The following is a 14,365-nucleotide window of genomic DNA, read 5'->3' on the forward strand; positions in this document are numbered from 1 at the left end:
ACTCATAGTAGTATAGTAGCCATGGCCTATATAATAACAATAATAAAGGGATTTTTTTTTGCATTTGCCCTACCGTTTAAAAAAAAAAAAATTACATACAATCCTACTAATTTTATAATTACAATTTTGACCATATACCCGCCACGTCAGCATCACACGAACAGAGATATAGGATGTAGAATAAGTTGAACACGACAATTCATTCACAGTGTCTAAACACAGTGAATGATTCATCGTGTTTAATAAATATACTGATTCCGCACATAAGTAATATAATACATTAGACACAGTGAATCGTTCACTGTGTCTAGACTCGATGAATCATTCACCATGTTCAACTTATTTCATTTCCACAATCCCTGCTCGCGTGATGCTGACGTGTCGCCTGCGTGGCAGAAATAGGATCAAAATTATAATTATAAAATTAGTGAGATTATTTATAAAAATACATTTTTTGAGAAGCCAAATGCAAAAAAAAAAAATTATAATAAATTAATAATGTGGGTCGAGGGGCGGGAAAAAAAAAAAAAAACAGCGGGGAGGAATGTGTGGAGGAAGCGAGAGATGCACATGGGCGTGTTTCCGACATCCTGGTAGTTTAAATTTAAATAAAATAAATAAATTGCAGTTAAAAACTAGTTGGGGAGAGTGGCTGGATTTTTAAAGCAAGTTGCTAATTTGCATCGAGGCTCCGGAAGGTATTGCGATTTCCAATTCGCCCCTCTAAATCAGCTTCTTTTTTTTTTTTTTTTGTAGAAGTAATAAATTGAAATACATCCTTTTAAATGTTAAACAAATAATTTATATATCCTTCCGCAAATTCATGCCGTAGGTATCTAGAAATGTCAACGGGTCGGATTCGGAGCGTATTTTCAAAAATTCGAACTCGAACCCGACGCCAAACCTGAGACCCGAACCTGACGGATTTTAAAAATTCATATCCAAATCCGAACCCAACCAAAAATCGGAAACCCGAACCCGAACCCTAAAATTTGAACCCAAAATTATTATTATTTTTTTCAATATTTCAAAATATATTATATTAAATCTAAATTTTTAAAATACAAATTCAAATATAACATCAAATTTTAATATATATATATTATATAATACAAAATAAATTCGGGTTCGGGTCGGGTCGGGTACAGTCAAAATCCATATCCGAATCCATATCCGTCGGATTTCTATTTTTGATATCCATATCCAAATCCATATCCATTTAGCATCGGATATATCCGTTTCATTCGGGTTTGGATTCGGATAAAATTTCGGACATCCATATCTATTGACATCTCTGAGACTTTATTTGGTTCGATAACTAAGTTTTGGAGGACAATTTTTGTTGTTTCCGAGAATAAGGAATATTCCGGTACAAGATAGAACAATTGCAAATTTGTGTTTGGATGCATTCGGGAATATTCCAGAGGATATGCTTAGTAACTTTTGGATAAAAAGTCTAGAACAATGTCTAAATATATTTTTAAAAGTAAAATAATTAGTTTATATTAGTATATTTTATATAAAATTATTTTTATATTTATGTAATAATTTAATTTAAAATAGTATATTTATTTTAGTATATACAATGATTTATTTTATGTAATAATTTATTTTATATAATTTATTTATAATATATGTAATGAATAAAGTATAATACTAACAATATCCTTATAATTTAAATTAATAATAGTATAAATTTCAATACAAATTGAAAAATATATATAATACGTGAAAAAATAATTTTTTATATATAATACTTAATATAAAATAAAATATTAAAATATAAATGATAAAGCTGAATAAAATAAATAATATATCATATTTAATTAATTTATATTATATAATAAAATTTAATTATAAATATATTATCATAAAAATAATATTTATATTAATATATTTATTTATATATCTATTTTTCTAATAAAATAAAGTGAAGAACAAAGTTGTTCTCAGTTCTCCTAAAAATAATTTTTAACGGATTGTTCCAGAATAAACCAAAACAACTCCGTTTTAATCAGAACAATCCGTTCTCCCTAATTCTGTTCGCGTTTGGCTAGAAGTTAAAGAATATTCCATTCTGTTCTGAAATATCTCTCATGCCAAACGCGCCCTAAAATATGACAGTCGCATAGATAATCGCAGTGGCTCCCGCCAATCATATTTGGTTTTAAAATTTATATATTTAATTATAATTTTTAAAAAATATTTTATTATATCTTAAAAAAAATTTAATTGGTTGAAATATAGGTAGCGCGCTGTGATTGTCACAAACAAGACTTTTTCGTGTGGAGTAAAACGCAGACTCCTGCGGCAAAGCGATCTGTACTGTGCATCTAAAAATATTACTAGTCACACGTACTTTTGACTTTTTCAGTCTTAAATTTAGAATAACTTTTAAATACGATCAGTATAGTTTCGCACTTTCTCGCTTTAGTACTCTATGATTTTAAATTATATCAAAGTTAAGGCGCGTTTGGTTAGAAGTTGGAATCGGAATCAGAATCGGAATTGAAATAAGCTGGAATCGGAATCGAAATGACTCATTACCTAATTTTGTTTGATTCGTTACCTGAATCAGAACTGGAATAAATCATTCCCATTGTCGGTGTTTGGTTAAGGTAGATATAAAAAATATAATCAAATTAATATACTAAATTTATCTTTATAATAAATTAATTTAAATTCAAACTGAAAATTAAATATTACAAATTTATATCAAAATTTTGAAATAATGTCAAAATTTTAAATCTATTTTTTTAAAAAAAAATTAAACTTTGAAATTGAGTGGATAATTCAAAATATAAAATTAAATTTCGATTTATTCAAATTCAAACTTAAAATTACAAATTTTAATTTTAATTTGAATCCATAAATTTAATTTAAATTTTAAATAAAAATTTGAATAAAATTTTATATAAATTAAATTTTAATTTAAATTCAAATTTATAAATTAGACTCAAAATACTTGATTAAATTTTAATTTTTAATACAAATTCAAATTTAAAATTAATTTCTAAATTTAAACTATATTTTAATTAAAAAAATTGAAAAGGTAAATTTAATTCGAATAAATATTCATTCAGTCCGGATTCAACTTCAACGATCGGAAAAAGTGCCCTAGCGACTCTCTCTCTCTCTCTCTCTCTCTCTCTCAATAGCTTCTATCAAAAATCATCTAAAATTTAAATAAATAACAACAGAAAATTCATAAAACCAACAAAGAAGAGATTTGAGAATGATTAAAATCTCGAAATAAATTATTAATTAATCATTTTAAAACAAATTAGGAAAAACCAGACAGGGCAGTGATCAGTTGGTAAAATACTAAAATGAACATCGATAACAGATTTTCTCGATAAAATAAAAACAAAACCACATAACACCATCAATGCAGAAACCCATTTAAAAGCCAAATTTGCTAATCTTTCTATTATTCATTTTTTTTCTGGGTCAGAAGCTAATCTTGCTACATTTGACAACGTAATCTGACAACTAAGAAGATATTTGCTACATTTCAAAACATAACAGCATATTGAACATTTTCGCACTGGTGAAAAATTACAACAACAAATAATCAAAGCATACCGCGTGTTTTGTAGCTAATACAGTACAAAGTTGAGCTATTAACGACCGATAAAGAGCTCCAGTTATCCTGGAAATTTTGATTCCATTTTGCGGAAACATTTCGGCATGTCTAAAAAGCACGACAGCTTGGGAAATATACCTGCTCCAGTTGAGATTACGCGTCTAAACGGCTCCAATATCGGCAATTATATACAACAAACACCGGCCCAAATCAAAACATTCTAGGCCTCGCCATCAATCCTCATCCTCCGTCTCCTCATCATCCCCGTTCGCTTCTCGATTCCTCCAGCCCTCCTCGATGTTATCCCGATCCTCTTCAGTCTCCTCGCTGTCCTCTTCTTCTTCCTCGTACACTTCTTTGCTCGCCCACTGCTTCTTCGCATTCCCGATACTAGAATTAGTAGCAGCGGCAGCAGCTGTAGGGGGAACCAAATTAGGTGCTTTCCGAACAATTTTAGCCGGTGGCGCCTTCTGCAAAACTGGGTTATGTTTCCTCTTAGGGTTAGGGGTCTTTGCGGCACCAGATTCGGCTTCGTCGGTGGTATGGGGGGTGTTCTTGCCGATGTTTTCATCTGAATTGTGGTTCGGGTGCTCACGTCTTAGATGAAGGTTGAGTTTGTACTCGTGAATATAAGCTTTTCCACAGCCGTCGTAAGGGCAAGCGTACGGGCGGTCGGAGGTGGCAGAAGCATAATTTGGTGCAGGGGTTTTCGGGGTGGTGTGGACTTTCTCTGCTGGCGGAGTATGCTTAGGTGCATCAATGGCTGCGTTCTGAAAAATGATAGAGATGGACACACACACACACACAAAAAAAAGGAAAGATTTATTATTAACACATCGCTGTAGAACTTTGCAACCAGTAAATTGGCAGTGAAAATAGCAAGTTTGTGGCCTCATTTGCCACCCTTTTTTTTTTTCTTTTTCTTTTTCTGACTCAAAATCTGTGGTGGTTGATTGTTTACACCCTATACACATCTATAGGATTTCTTTGGCAACAGAAAACAAACAGCAGTAATCAGCAATAACAATAACCAATTATATGTAATTTAAGTTTCAAGAAACAAAAATAAGAGAAGCCAGTACCAAATGATGTTGCCTATCAAATTCATAAAGTTATATCTCAGTGACTTCCGAATGTTTTCAAGAAAAAAAATTTGACTGCATATTTATCAACACGTCCATACTGAAGATAAAAGCAACTGGACAGTTTTTGAGTTTCAATAGGTTACCAATCGGAAGAGACAAAAGAAGAAAAGGTGAGTAAGAGCAATCTTACCTTTTCATGTTGGGTCTTGATGTGAGTTCTCAATTTGCATTCATTTGTATATCTTTTCCCACATTCTGGGTAAGGACAAACATGATAGTTCTCCAATGAATGTGTTTTCATGTGGGCTCTTAAGTTAAAATCCAATGAGAAAGCCTGCAATTTAGAGATTCCAGATCATCAATTCTTTTTTTTTTCTTTTTCTTTTTTTTTGAAGGTTAAGTCATCGATTCACGCAATTATATAATCAACCCATTCACCTGGACCTAGAGAGGAACTCAGGTTAGCATTCCAACAATCACAAAGATGAGAAAGAATGATTTATGATATTCGGGGGAAAAAAAAACCAAGTAATAAGAAGATGAACTTTCTTCTTGTTCGTCTTGATGAGACAGTCCCTCCATTAATTTTACGGTTGATAACAAACTTAGTCCTTGAAGTTTGACACTACTTAAAAACGGCCTTGGTGCTTCAGTTCTAACAATTTAGTGCCTCAAGTTGTCCCCTATAACAATTTAGTTCTCTAACATTTTATTTGAAAAAGGACAACATGCCGGTGGTATCATCATCAGAGCTCGTTGCCATGTCAGCTTTTTAGAGGGTTCAATCTCAACATTGATAATGATGTGGTATTTTTCTGGAGGTAGATCAATGGGAGGACTTAAGCTATTACGTAGTAAAACTTCAGCTATTAAACTGATACAGTTAAACTTTAGTGTTTGGTAACAGAATAATGTTTGAAGGGACAAATATTCTTATTCTTGGAATAACTCAACATTCTAGAATAGAGAGAGGAATAAAAGGAATTTTGTGTTTAGTTCGATGTATCCTTATTCCCTAGGAAAACCAAAATTATGTTTGGTTATTTTCTTAAGAATAGTAGAGAAGAGTGGAAAAAGTGCGGTATGGAGAATGAGGCGACAGGGTGGATGAAAGTGGGGTAAAGTGTAGTGTGGACTGTGGAGAACAAGACGAAGGATAAACTGGAGAATAGCCTAATTCCAAGGGTGAGAAGGAATAGTTGTTAACGGTTGAAAAGAATAAATTATTCCTGTCAAATTTTACTGTTATTGGCAGAATAGACGGGATAAACTGTCTTATTCTCTGGATATTCTTTTCTAAAACAGGGCCTGAGGACATATATGGAGCTATGATCAAACTTTACAAAATAATTTAGTTCAACCATTTCTCAGTAGGATGATCACCCTCTTCCAAAAGATGTGATGGCTTATTTCATTACATTGTTCGATAAAATCAATTTGATGGCAAACACAGAAACAGGAAGTTGCAACAATTTCTGAAAGGTACAGTAGCAACTATGTATAATAACTGTATGAAAAAAATAAAAGAACTTAAAAATAGTTACCAAAAAAATAGTTACCAAAAAAGGCAAGATAATCACCTTACCACAGCCTTCATGAGGGCAAACAAAATCCCTTTCTCCTGTGTGTATAAGAAAATGTCTCTTCAACTTCGAACTGTCCAAAAATTTCTGCAAAATATAGAAATGTTTCTTACTTTGACACAAACAGTAAGTGGTCCAATGATATTCATGCTAAAGCATCCAACAAATATCATATATTAATTTTGATCAACAAAGAAACGTATGCATAAGAAGAGAAAAAGAAATGTGCTAATATCCTGTATAGAATCAAGTAGCACTAAAGGCTACAAAAGGAGACTAAAGGTGCTTTACTTATTCATTTGACATGAAATACGAATCGTGATCTTCTACATACAGAAAAAGAAGATGATATCAACTTAGAGGAAATAAATAGAGTAACAAAAGTGTGCGCCTTCAATTCTAAGAGTTAGTGCTCGTATCTTACCAGATACAACAAGGATCTAAATGGATTTTTAATCATAATTAATAACTCAGGAGATGACTTCGTTCAACGGAAATGCTGGATAGAGAATAACGTACAACGTACATAAAAACACGAAAAATTGAGAGAAGGATTAACGACTTGTTTCTCTAAACTGGAACTTCTCTAAACATGCTGTTTTGTGTGCGGTGTTTGAAAAAATAATAACAGTTCTACTGGTGCTTCTATTTTTGGCTTAGAAGCATTTCAGCTCAGACCGCATAAAAATCTCCAGACTTTCTGTTTGACAAACGCCTGCAGCTGCTTCAAGATTAGAGAAGTTATCCCATAAGGCAAGCGAGCCAAGAACTTACAAACAGAGCACGCACACACGTTGACGTCAGTTTAATAGATTCCTACCAATGCACTGCAATATGAAGAACATCGTAACTCTATGAATCACCTTTCCACAGCCCTCGAAGTGGCAAACATGCTGCTTCTCTCCATGGATGTGAGCATGTTTTCTTAAAGCCCCTACATCGATGAAAGTCTTACCACAACCTTCATAGCTGCAGAGGAAAAGAACCTCAGTCGTTGGTTCCGGTTTCAGCTCTTCAACTTTTGGCTCCTCAGCTTTTTCTTCCAGAGCTTTCAACTTATCCTCTATACAAAAATCATATGAAAAACAAATAAGATACAATACATACAAGAGCAAAGAAAATGAATGACTAGGATAATACAATAACTATTAGATGGTATGCCCTTTTATGAACTACCTGAAATTGAGAATGACAATACTCCCTCTCTTTCATAAAAAGAATGAAGGCAGCAACGCGCTACAGCAGGCTTGACTCAGGCATAAAGAAAAGAGAGGTTTAATATCCAATGAGCCTGCACACTAACCTAAGAATAGTTTCCAAAACATAAACAGAAACAAAGGACCTCCTCACCCATGATTTCCAGTGTATCTGAACGATGCCATTTTCAAATGCTTCAACTCATAAACTATATATCTCATGAAAGACAATTCCGGGCTCGCATTCCCTTGCTAGCCTTAATTATAGCAATGCTACATCTGATTCTTTTTAATTGCTACTAACAGGAAAATGTAGATATACACTATATCTATAATCTATAAATCTATAAATCTATAAACATATATTATTTCCCAATAATTTTGCTGACGTGACGCAACATCCTTGCTTTGAGAGTTTTTTTTTCACATTTAGATGGCTTGCTTACCCTCTCTCTCTATGTAACCCCAGTGTCCCCCGTCTTCTCTTCCCCTCCCTGTGTCACTTCGTCTTCCTCCTCTCTATAACTCCTCATTCTTCTCCACAGCCACCATATCCTCTTTTTCTCTCTATATAACTCATGTGTCCTCCCGTCTTCCCTTCTTCCTTTCTTCTCCCCGCGTCCCTCCGTCTTCCCCCCTTTCTATAACTCCCCATTCTTCCCTAACCACTATGAGTCTTGGCAAAAAAGACACCCCACATCATTTTTAATCCAAACCCTTAAAATCTTCAATCGAACGATCGACATAAACCGATTATTTCCTCATCAATCAATACATATAATAAAAGGGCAACCTTAAAGTGCCACGCGTCGCCTTCCCAGCAACCCCCCCTCCTGCTCAGTTCCGACGGAGGGGCGGGCTCTCTCTCTCTCTCTCTCTCTCTCTCTCTCTCCCTCTCTGCTCTCTCTCTCTCTCTCTCTCTCTGCTCGTGTGCCCGCGCGAGAAGGGACTCGCGCACATGGCGAGTTGGGCTCTCTCTCTCTCTCTCTGCTCGCGTGTCCCCGTGAGAGGGGACCGCGCACATGGCATCCCCCCCCTGGGCTTTGTCTCCCTCTCTCTCTCTCCCCATCTCTGCCTCATCCCCCTCTCCCCTCTGGCTCTCTCTCTCTCTCCCCCCTCTCCTCCTTCCACACCCCGCCGCTCCCCTCTCTCCTCCTCTTCCGGCGCGCGCAGCGACTGGCGGCGCCCCCGCAATATATCCAATGGTCTGAGATCATGCGAGACTTTGTTTTGGCACTTTTTCCACACGCTCTTTATAAACCCTCTTTTCTTTATCTTCATCAACTCCCTCTTTTTAGGATTTCTGCCTCTTCTGTACCCCCGCGAAGCATATTCAAGCGGCATCAATGGAATGATCCTCCTTCAGATCGGCAGAGGGCCCTGTAGGGCCGAAAGAGGCGACTTCATTTGCTTCGTGAAGTGGCCGGAAGTGATAGTGATCCAGTGCAGAGTAGGATTTCAGAGCAGAGGTTGAAGTTGGCTCTCAGCCACTCCTTGAACCCAGTTCATCAAGACCCTTGATAGAAGCCTTGCTAACTACTAATTTTTTATTTATTTTGTTTTAGAGATTTTGTTAATATAATCGTCTCATCTCTATTGAATTATTAGCAGTATTTATCCATCACTAATCTCTCTCTCTACGAATGCTCAAGAAGTTTTGGCAAATCTCGCCCACGGTTCAAAATCGCCTCGAATTGGTAGGGTTTCGCATTATTTTCTATTGATTTCGTCTTTGATCAATCTAATTTTCAACTCTATAGATCAGATTCTTGAGGTGGGGAACAAGGCATCAAATGTCGTTGGGGAGGTTCTTCACAAGTATTTTCGTCAGAGGTTCAACATCATCGGCAAGGAGGATCTCAGCCTTTGGTACCCTTATTGCTCCTCTCTACAAGGGAGAACCCGTAAATTTCGGACATATCCTGTGATTTATTTGCATGTACAATTGTTTACGTTATTCATGTTTCCTGTATACTGTTTAATTCTAAAGATTTTATATCTTGCTTCTTGACTTTGAGTTTAATTGTATAGATTGTTGAGTGAATACAGATAAAAAATTATTTTTTAGTAGTTTTTTACCAATTCTTGCGAACTATTTAAACTAATGTTCTTCATTTCATATTTAGAGTATCATTTTCTATGTATTTGATGAACTGTATATTTTAGACTTATTTCTCCAAAATATTATCGATGATCAACAATGACTAAAAAAATAATTGTTTTGATAATATCTATCCGCCGCATCGTGCGGTTAACTACACTAGTACTCCAATATAAGGGCCAATGTCAATAATTAGAAATAACTTGAAGAGATCAAAATTTCTTCCAAATAAAATAACTCACAATCAGTATGCATAATGCCAATTGCACCCTCACAAACAAGATAAAAGCGCCCAAATTCACAATGCTCCACACCAATAAGAGTACTTCCCATGATCTATATGCTTAAAAAAAAAGAAAAAAAGGAAAAGAATATTCCTCACCTAAAAGCAAACCACACAATTAGAGCGATCGTATTGAACTAGAACATTTATTTTATGAAGAGAAAAAGGTGCATATACATTAAGTTCCACATTAATAGGGCCATATCATTATCGGTTAGGGTGGCAATCAGCTCATAGGTCCACTTCTACGTCCTCACAGAAAGATGTATTACTAATATCAACTACCATACCTTATTCGTCAATTAACCGATAGTATAACATTCTCACAAAGAAAAAAGGCTCAAAAATCCAAGATTAGATTAACTGAAGATAATTTACCAACATATCCATTCACACAAAAAAACAATCCCATAAATGTATACATATATATTAAAAAAGAGTACTGCTGATTGGTACATAAAAAGAAAGATAATAATAAATAACAAACGTGAATAGAATAACCCAAATTTCATAATAACCCAGATTCCAAGTAAAGAATAGATTCTAGCCTCCTTAGTTGAGAAGTAATTAGCTACCTCTAACCCACTTCAAAAGTGAGCATTTCCCACCGGTTGCAACGAGCTCCTGCGGAATCCTAGATCAAACACCCAAAAAACAACTATTAAACCATATATTATCAAATCTAAGCACGCAATGGAGCAATTAACAACACCAAAATCCTAGAAACTCCCAAGATCACAGATTCACATAAATCTAGACAAAAAAAAAAAAAACAAATAATAGACATAATTATCAAGTCTTCGCACATAACGGAGTAATCGACTCTCCAAAAACCTAGAAACTCCCAAGGACGCCGATTCACATGAAACTACACAATCAATCCGACAAGAAAACGAGTTATAGGGAAACAAGATATGGGGTCTACAATGAGAGTGTTTAGGGTATCAAACACACAAAAAACAACTTATAAACATACAATTATCAAATCTTAGCAGTTAATGTAGTAATCGACAACGCCAAAACCCTAGAAACTCCAAGACTGACACAATACAACACCACAAAAACAACTAACAAAAATGATATTATTAAATATAAGCACGTAATGGAGCAATTGACAACACCAAAACCCTAGAAACTCCAAGATAACCGATTCACGCAATACAACACCAAAAAACAACTAATAAAAATATTGTTACCAAGACTGCGCACCCCATGGAGCCATCAATGACAACGAAACCCTAGAAACTCCACGATCACCAATTCACATTAAAAATCCAACTAAGAAACACAAAATTCTCAAATCTAAAAGCGTAATGGAGCAACCGACGCCACCAAAACCCTAGAAACTCCCAATAACACCGACTGACACAATACTACACCCCAAAAACAACTAATAATGGAACAATTAGCAACACAAAACCCTATAAACTCTAAGATCACCGATTAACACAACACTAGACCAAAAAACAACTAATAAAAAATATTGTTACCAAAACTGCGCACCCCATGGAGCAATCGACGACAACGAAACACTAGAAACTGCACGATCACCAATTCACATTAAAAAACCAACTAAGAAAAACAAAATTCTCAAACCTAAGCGCGTAATGGAGCAACCGACCGACGCCACCAAAACCCTAGAAACTCCCAAGATCACCGACTGACACAATACTACACCCCAAAAACAACTAATAATGGAGCAATTGACAACACCAAAACCCTAGAAACTCTTTTAAAGTCACCGATTCACACAATACTAGACCAAAAAACAACTAATAAAAAATATTGTTACCAAAACTGCGCACCCCATGGAGCAATCAACGACAACGAAACACTAGAAACTCCACGATCACCAATTCACATTAAAACCCAACTAAGAAACACAAAATTCTCAAATCTAAGCGCGTAACGGAGCAATCGACGCCACCAAAACCCTAGAAACTCCCAAGAACACCGATTAACGTGAAACCACACGATCGATTCGAAGAAGAGTGGGAGAGGGAGGAAGAGGGAGGAGACGCACCACTCTTTGCACCATCGGACGGCGGGGGTGCGATCTCTGATGGCGGGGCGCCTCTCGAACGGGTAGTGATGCGCCTGGAACTCCATCGGACGGTGGAAGCGACCGCTCGATCCGGGTTCTTCGATCGATCTCTCGATCCCCCCCCTCGGAGAGCGGCGTAATTGGGTGGGGAGAGAGAGGTGAGGGGTTGATGAATGTTTCTTTGGAGGAGGAGTGATCGGGCCCGAACGGGGAAGCACTTCTACTGCTTATGTTTACGGTTAATTTCATACAGGGCCCTACAAAACATATAATTTATAAATATATCCCTTCAATTTTTATATATTATTTTAACAAAAATCATAATATTTTCAAATACGTCCCTCTGATTTGTTACCGTTAAAATACTATTTATTTTATAAGTGAAATAACTTTTTCTCTATCACAAATATATCCCTCCAAATAGTTCCAACTATTAAATAAAGAGGGATAAAAAGATTAATTCACCTGATTAATTATTTAGGGTTAAGTATTTTATCTATAATTAACTAATTTTTTCTAACGAATTTTAACGGCAGTGACATATTTGAAAATATCAGGACTTTTACAGGGACAATATATGAAAGTTAAACTTTATGAAAAAGTATTTGTAATTCGCTATATTTTTAGAGACCTATATGAAATTAATTCTATATTTTATTCTGGGAAGTGGGAATGGTTTGGTTTGTTTAGAAATTTTTGCTGTTGCTGTTTCTCGCTTCTGATTTTGCTCCTTGGGAATTCTAGGGACAAAACTTTGGTGGACGTAGTCCCCGAACATAATATTTTAGGGATTCTCCGGATCGGCGTAATGTGGCAAGCCGAGCTTATCTCAGCCGCCCAACAAAAATAATTTTTTAAATATTTTAATCTAGTAAAAATAATAAATTTTTTGGGCGGTCGAGATAGGTACAGGTTGCCACATAGCGCCGATCCGGACAATCTCCAAACTAGTGTCCACCAAATTTTTGTCCCAATTGGGCTGCTTCCACTTCTCTCTTCCCATTAGGGTTGTTTGGTTTCCAAAAAAGTGTAAAAAAAAATTGGCTAAATTAAAAAAAATTATAAAATCTATTTTGTATTTTTTTCTCCGACTTTTAAAAAATTATATTTTATTTCCTTCAAATTTCAAAAATATTTTCATGACGGTACATTTTTAATGAAAGAGGACAAAATTATTAAATTACCTTTATTTCTTCTATAAGAAAAAATAAATTTTTTTTTTTTTTTTGAGAGAGATAGGTAGCACGCTACCTGTTTCGTTTATTTTATTTAGAAATAAACTTAGCTGGAAATGTGAATCAACTAGGATTCGAACTTGGGTCTCGGGCACCAACTACCAAGCCCTTTGCCACTTGCTCTAGAGACGGTCCGTATATTTTTTGTAATTTTGAAGGGCATTTTCAATATGGATTATAAAAAATGGACGAAATAGTGATGCAACTCTGACAGAGGGAAAATAAATACAACAATTTGAAATGTTAAGAGGATAAAATATAAATTTTTGAAAGTTATGTACGAAAAGTAAAAATAGAATATTCATAAAGAAATTTTTTGTAATTTAGCCAAAAAAATTATAGAAAATCTCTTTCTTAATTTTCTGTCTGTTTGGTTTCAAACAAAATTAGTTTTTTTGAAAAGCTTATTTCCAAAGTTTATTGAAAACTAGTATTCATCATGTTTAGACACGGTGAATGGTTCACCATGTTTAAGCTAAACTACACTGCAGGATTATTTGAGTTCTTCTGCATTGCGGAGCTTGGCTATTGTTCAGTCTGTCCAAACATAGTGAATGATTTATCATGTTTAAGTACGGTGAATTATTCATCGTGTTCAATTTAATCCCCTACAGCCGCTGACGTGATGCTTATATGGCGCTTGCGTGGTGGAGATATGGCAAATTTTGCAATTATAAATTTTGTAGGGCTATTTATAAAAAAAAATTTAAGAGATGACTAAATGCAAAAACAAATCCTTACATAAATATTATCTCTCTCGAAAAGCACAGCTGATAAGTCACAAGTGCATGTACTTTTTTTCAAAAATACAAATCCTCAACTAATCTAACAGTGCAACCTGTTTTAGACAAGTATAATAGTCAAAGGCTTTGGTAAGATTAAGTGCCCACTTTCTACATGTGAAGGCCTTGATAAGCACTCCCTTACTCGCCTTTATAGGGTGAAAGGCATTTTGGCCGGATTGAAAAAATTTAAGTTAAATTTGCAAAATAAAAAAAAAAAATTGGCTTACTTTTGCAAATAAAAAAAAAAAGCAATGTGAATTATGCATACAAAAAGGTCTTAGAATTTAAAAGGTCAAATAGTTGAATTAAAATAAACCAAATTCAAACAATAAATTACACTTTGCCTATCAAAATATGAGTCGCGTGACACATTGGTCCCCAAATTTTCATTTATAGCAATCTTTCGGCCAAAATTTTAAATTATTATAATTAAGTCTTACAACTCAATTTAATTTATTAAATATTAA

At 34.8% G+C, this 14,365-nt stretch overlaps 1 protein-coding gene across 2 annotated transcripts; it reads right to left on the reverse strand.

Moving 5' to 3' along the window:
* LOC109725707 (uncharacterized zinc finger protein At4g06634) lies at window positions 3,402–12,064 on the reverse strand. Of its 2 annotated transcripts, XM_020255005.1 has the most exons (7): window positions 11,858–12,064; window positions 10,410–10,468; window positions 7,118–7,317; window positions 6,252–6,341; window positions 5,110–5,115; window positions 4,862–5,005; window positions 3,402–4,356 (listed from the first exon to the last, which is right to left on the reverse strand). In XM_020255005.1, exons 1-7 carry the CDS (start codon window positions 11,941–11,943, stop codon window positions 3,820–3,822), a joined length of 1,122 nt encoding a protein of 373 aa, XP_020110594.1. In that variant the 5' UTR covers window positions 11,944–12,064; the 3' UTR covers window positions 3,402–3,819. The 2 variants fall into 2 exon arrangements, with proteins under 2 accessions (XP_020110594.1, XP_020110595.1); XM_020255006.1 differs by lacking the exon at window positions 5,110–5,115.

This window comes from Ananas comosus, linkage group 20, assembly GCF_001540865.1.
Source record: "Ananas comosus cultivar F153 linkage group 20, ASM154086v1, whole genome shotgun sequence".
Taxonomy (NCBI): domain Eukaryota; kingdom Viridiplantae; phylum Streptophyta; class Magnoliopsida; order Poales; family Bromeliaceae; genus Ananas; species Ananas comosus.

Excerpts from the sequence above, each read along its gene's own strand:
- LOC109725707 (XM_020255005.1), bottom strand. The coding sequence starts at position 11,943 with ATGGAGTTCCAGGCGCATCACTACCCGTTCGAGAGGCGCCCCGCCATC. Across the intron at positions 7,318-10,409 it reads ACTTTTGAAGTGGGTTAGAG|AGGATAAGTTGAAAGCTCTG; the intron begins GTAGCTAATTAC and ends ATTTTTGTATAG. Across the intron at positions 6,342-7,117 it reads ACTTCGAGGGCTGTGGAAAG|AAATTTTTGGACAGTTCGAA; the intron begins GTGATTCATAGA and ends TATATTTTGCAG.